Here is a 5,413-nt window from a genome sequence, read left to right on the forward strand (position 1 = left end):
CATATATATGTCTGGAGATCTAAGCGCCAGCATCAGGCCACGGGACCAGTGTATTTGCGGTACCAGCAAACGGGAAGACTGGAGCATGTGCAGATGGGGGGCCAGGCTAGGGTGGAATGCCAGTGGTGTGATCACCAACGAGCAAGCGGGATAACAGGCTTTGGAGCCAGATATCCGGGACCAGATATGGGAGAGATTGGGGTCAGCAGGTTGCTTACCGGAGCCCGGTCTAAGCCGGTTTACTGGAGAAAATGGGGCTGGCATCTCAGAGTTGGCTGCTGGAAGGCCGTATGTCTGGATCAGCTAGCAGAGATTAATTTCTCTCTAGGTGAGAAGATTTGAGTAAAAGCAAGTAGAGTAATACTGCGGCGCTCGGCTGTTCATATGCTCCAGTGCCAGGAAATCCAGCAGATAAGTTACTGGACCAAATGAGTGTTTAAGGCCTTCTCCTGAAGGGGTTTGTGTGTGTACACGGATGTGTTTATATGAATATACTCTACTAGTAGCCTTCCAAACTGATCGGCTGGAGAGGAGGAAGAGGACTCAGCCACTTGTACCATTCACATTTGAGTGCCATGTATTTTCTGTGTTGATCAGTGTCACTGAACGTGTGCATTTTTGCCTAGTGGGAACACACTCCCAGCCTCGCTACTGGCCGGACTGGGGTGCACGGAAGTGCCGCAGCCTTGCGTCTACTAAGGTATGGGACTCAGCAGCTTCTATTGTCACCCATCTCAGCATCCCTGTCCTTGCTGTTGCATTATTTTGCTTTTCACTCCTGTTATTCTCGTGCAGAGTCTTTAACCTGGTATTCCGATGGCTGTTAAGTGTTTTTTCTGTCAGGTAGGCAGCAATTCTGCGGTGAACTATGGTGCCAGATACCGCTACATAAATAACGACTCGCATTTGAGAAAAAGGTAATTGCAGCCTGCAGGGTCTTAGTTCCATGTCAATCAAAGGCTTTTACTGATGCCCTCTGTTAGGCAAGGACATCTCTGCTAGCTTGTTCCAGACACGTCCTGTTCCACGAAAGAAGGCAGAAAGGCAGATGATAAAGCTGTTCAGAAATGAAAGCCCTTTGGCGGAAACGTTCCCGGTAGCTGTGAAAGAGGAGGGAGTCTACTGCAGAAAGTATCGGTCCCCTAGCAGGGTAGAAGGCCACAGGGATGTACCGTGTAAACTAGTTTCACTGTGTTGATATTCTTGAGGTAAAGCACCGAAGGGGAAAGGGTACCACGAGATATTTTATTCTCGGAGCGCTCTGAGTTTTGGATATGGTTTATAACACGTTACTCTGTGGACCAAAGACAGGATTGGAGAAGCCAGGAGAGGATTCTGGTTTACTTGTTCTGCTGTACAGAGTCTGACTGAAATTGAAGTTCCTGTTACTCTCTCTCTCGGGGAACAGTAACGTCCTTGTTAGATGTATAGAGATTTCGTCTTTCCCACTTTCCCCGAGTGCTGTGAGTAAACATTTGGGTCACTCACTTCCCCTCTGAAAGGTATTCCCAGTAACTACGATGTCCTACCACGTAGCAGTGAATCTTTTCTGTCAGCAGAATTTGACAAAAGCCTTCTGTGTAAAAAAAAAAAACAAAAAAAAACCAAAAAAAAACCAAAAAAAAACCCCTACAGTTCAAGAATGGCCCACGCAGAGCAGTTGCTTCCATTTTGGTAGGTGTCCTGAGATTCTTGAGGGCCGGAGAGTAAGATCAGTTGAATCATTTGGTCAGCAATTGGAGGAAATTGACTGGCAGGTACAACTCTTTCCGCGGCTCCTGGCAGCCCAGTCAGACATCGTAAAACAAGCGCACTAGTTGGTACCGGATTGAAAATGCAATCACGCTGCCCAGGACCTAGGTAAAAATAAGACAGACAATGGAAACATTGTAGTGGGAAACAGTTTACAGGCTGGCAGATTCCTCCTTTCTAGATGGATCTGCTAGGCTTTCCAGCGTGCATCATTTCACTAAATAACCACATTTAGGCTGTTTTAGCTAGAGAAAGACGAAAGGCAGAAGCCTAGGCAAAGCCCTTCGTTCTTTCTCTGAGAATCGTAGCTATCTGCGGGGGATTTCTGCGTGTGCCTGCGCACGGTCGCATCGTGAGAACACGTGGATGAGACGAACCGTTGGGAGCAATGCTTTCCTTCTTAAGGAGCCTGTATTATACCGTTATCCCTATGGTCTGTAGTATAAAATACTGCACGTCAAAGCTGCGATTCAGCATCCTTACAAGAAGGCGCTGCCAAGACTTCTCTGCTGTGACTGCGCTCAAGGCCAAGCAGTACGTACTCCGCATCCTCTCCCAGCCCCTACGTGCCTGCCTAAGCCCCGTTCGGTCTCCAAGAAGGGGGGATCTGTTTCCTTCTTGAGCTGTGTAGACCTCCGATTCTCTTTAAGTTCCACAGCTCGACTGCCTTTTGTGTGAAGAGCACGATACTTTACTTCCCCCTTTCCCCTTGAAACTCTCGAGACCGATTCGGATCCGTTTCTGTTGCAGAGTACACCTTTCGACTGGAGGAACCATTTGCCTGACCTGAATGAGTAGCAACAGGAGCGTGAGATTTCGCTCGTGCGTGGGTCCGATCAACTTTATAACGAAGTTAATAAGTGTCATATTATTGCACTCGGTGTATTCGCCATCTTCGTCCGTTCCACTCTTCACATCTACTATGTGCAAGATCCTGACTGCCTGGGGAAAGAAATATCGCACGCTATTTCACCAGGTAAGTTTGGCGCTCAGCAGCTGGTTTTGCTCAAGATCCCTTTTGCTGTACCATCCCTGAAGTCTGGTTTCATGCTCTTACAAAAAAGACGACAGGCTCATGATGGTCCTGGGACACGGCTACACATGGTTATTCTGAAAGATTGATCATCAACACAATCGAGTGACCCCGAGGAACGGTGATAGACTAAGCAGAATATCTTCTTCTGGATTTGAGACAGGAAATAACTAGCGAACCCAGAAGTTTTACGTTCCCTCCCATCCTGTTCCTCTTGCATTTGATCACTGCCTCAAAATCCATCTGGATTTTGAATGTTTTCCAGATATTACCTTCAGAATGTATGTTCCGAGGGCAGAGAGGCTCTTGGTTTTGAATTTGGAGTAACTCATTTCCAACTTCCCTGTACCAGGATTGAGCCTAAAAGAAACATTAAAATTTTAGTCCGGATAGAGCAAGGAGACAGCGGGGCCTACGTAAGCGGACTCAGGGGCGTAGCTGAGTAGTTGAGAAAGAAATCCCGTGGCGGCAAAAGCAGGAATAATCCAGTACCCTTAAGAGCAGCTGCCGATACCAAGTCCCTCCGATTGGGCGGAGTCAGGAGGAGGTTCCTCCCCACCGCAGCCCCAATATACACATAAAGCTGCGCAGTTTTAGAAGAATCTAACATCTGCAGACACAACGGCTGATACGGCACAGTGCCACAGAATGCTCGCTACTACAAAATCTTAGCAGGTCCCACCGCAACACCATTAAAAGCGGCCTCTATCAATTTCTCTCAGTCTTTGAGCTGAGAATAATCATATTCTAACGTTACTAAAAATCGCTCTTCTCTATCTGGGAGGGTGGGGTGCTCAGAAAAGTTAACTTCTTTGAGAAACCTCTACTGTATGACTCGACTGTAGCTGGCAGAGCGAGCCAGCTAACTTTTAGCTATAAACCCCACTGGGACGGCTTTTAAAAAGAGCATCTACCACCATCTTTCTCAGCTGGTGCTGGAGATAAAAGGCACAACCTGTGGTACCATTATAGGTCACTCGGGTACGTTACCTCGGCAGCCGGTGACGGGGACAAGGAATGATGTGGAAGAGTTGAGGCAACGAGTAGAGGAAGTTGAGCACTTGCGGGATGAAAAACAGCAGCATTGTTTTGCTGAAGTGCCCCAAGATCCCCACCACGGCGAAGGTCATGCCGGCAAAGTAGCAGAAGGTGTCCCCAACGAACACTCGAGATGGGTACCTGCAATCCACAGGGCAGAAAAGCACAGGTCTGCCATGATGGCTGCTGCCGCAAAAATGACTTTATGACCACTGAGTATATTCCCACATGGCAAGTTAGGGGCCAAGAGGGAACTGCAGCAGATCTACGCAGTAAGAACCATTGCAGGTATTTATGCTAAGAACTGTGGGACTGGGGGACACAACCTGATGCGCAGAGAATAAAGTATGAAGAAATGGCCAGCGAGACGCATGAGGGAGCGTATTCTGTGCATTTTGGTGAGCTGGCGTGACTGGAATCGTTCTAATAAAAAGAAAAGCTACCGGTGCATCGACGCTTTGTCAGTTCTTGGCTTTCTTGGGTCTGGCAAGAAGCCTGTCTACGCTCCAGCATCCCACCTGCGCGTCAGTAAGTGGCTTTGTTTGTTTAAAAAGGGAGAAAGTAAAGGGAAAGGGTGTTTCCGAAGAAACTCTGAGGGTCTATCCTCTTACCAGTTGTGGTAAAACAGCCCCAGCGTGGTAAAGAAAAAAGGAATCATGAAGTAGAGAGAAAAAATGTGATCATCTCGATAATCGCCTATAGAAAAAAAGAAAAAAATGTGTCGGTGATAAGACAGGATCGGTTGATTTTTTCAGTATTATCAGATATCGAAATCTAGGATTTTATCTCCTTTTGCTTTTGCACTCGCAAACCTCTGTGTTTTCTTCCTCACCGTTTAGCTCGACAATGTTGAATACGATAATGGAAGCAGCTATCACCAGCGACTGCCCTGCCTCGATTCCATTAATTCCAGCGAGGATGTTGATGGCGTTAGTGCAGAACACTGCGAGCATGCCCATGTACGCGTAGTAGAGGATACCTGCGGATCGGAGCAAGCCGAGCGCTTTAGTATTACACAGGTGAAGCGGGCCCCGCTCCGATTCACCCAAGCTCTCGCTTCCTGCTTTGTCTGAGGATCCATTACCTTGAGTTTTCGGTGGCTTCTGGGGATTCAGGACTTACCCAGGTCCAAGTGCATGCCCAGCAGCACCCGGAAGGGCTTCGGCACCACGACGGTTGTGTTGCCAAAGCTGGTGAAGTAAACCATCAGCAGCGGGAGGGAAGCCATGGTGGGCAGAAGGAGCTTGTGGCGCCAGCGCAGGTTCAGCACGTCGTCTGCAAAGCCCAGGAATATCATGCAGCAGATGGCAAGGAGCGAACCGATGAGCTCCACGAACTGTGGGACAGAGAAAGGGACCCCGGTTACCAGGCTGCGCGCCCTGCCGGTGCCCGCCACGCTCCCGCCACTGGCCTCACCTCGTCGTGAGGAAAGGCCGCGCACTGCTCCTCCACGAAGCACCTCAGGAAGGGCACGGGGATGAAGCAGAAGAGGATGATCAGGAACACGGCCCCGCTGATCACGCCCTGCGCTTCGGGGCTGGAAGGGAGGTAAGGCGGGCAGTCAGCGCGGCCGGGCCCGGGCCCGGGCCC

General features: G+C 49.2%; 1 protein-coding gene across 1 annotated transcript in view; it reads right to left on the reverse strand.

Annotated features, from left to right (window-relative positions):
* Nucleotides 1-1,654: 1,654 nt before the first annotated feature.
* Nucleotides 1,655-5,413, reverse strand: part of DPAGT1 (dolichyl-phosphate (UDP-N-acetylglucosamine) N-acetylglucosaminephosphotransferase 1 (GlcNAc-1-P transferase)) — a 10,541-nt gene continuing 6,782 nt past the window's right edge. Inside the window, exons 3-10 of the mRNA XM_009879526.1 lie at nt 5,240-5,360; nt 4,946-5,159; nt 4,656-4,802; nt 4,435-4,519; nt 3,776-3,964; nt 3,058-3,145; nt 2,539-2,694; nt 1,655-1,856 (exon numbers count right to left, since the gene is read on the reverse strand). Of these exons, the coding sequence (XP_009877828.1) occupies nt 1,791-1,856; nt 2,539-2,694; nt 3,058-3,145; nt 3,776-3,964; nt 4,435-4,519; nt 4,656-4,802; nt 4,946-5,159; nt 5,240-5,360 (1,066 nt within the window). The 3' untranslated portion in view covers nt 1,655-1,790. The remainder of the gene's footprint in view (nt 1,857-2,538; nt 2,695-3,057; nt 3,146-3,775; nt 3,965-4,434; nt 4,520-4,655; nt 4,803-4,945; nt 5,160-5,239; nt 5,361-5,413) is intronic.

This window comes from Charadrius vociferus, unplaced genomic scaffold (genome assembly GCF_000708025.1).
Source record: "Charadrius vociferus isolate BGI_N301 unplaced genomic scaffold, ASM70802v2 scaffold172, whole genome shotgun sequence".
Classification (NCBI taxonomy): Eukaryota; Metazoa; Chordata; class Aves; order Charadriiformes; family Charadriidae; genus Charadrius; species Charadrius vociferus.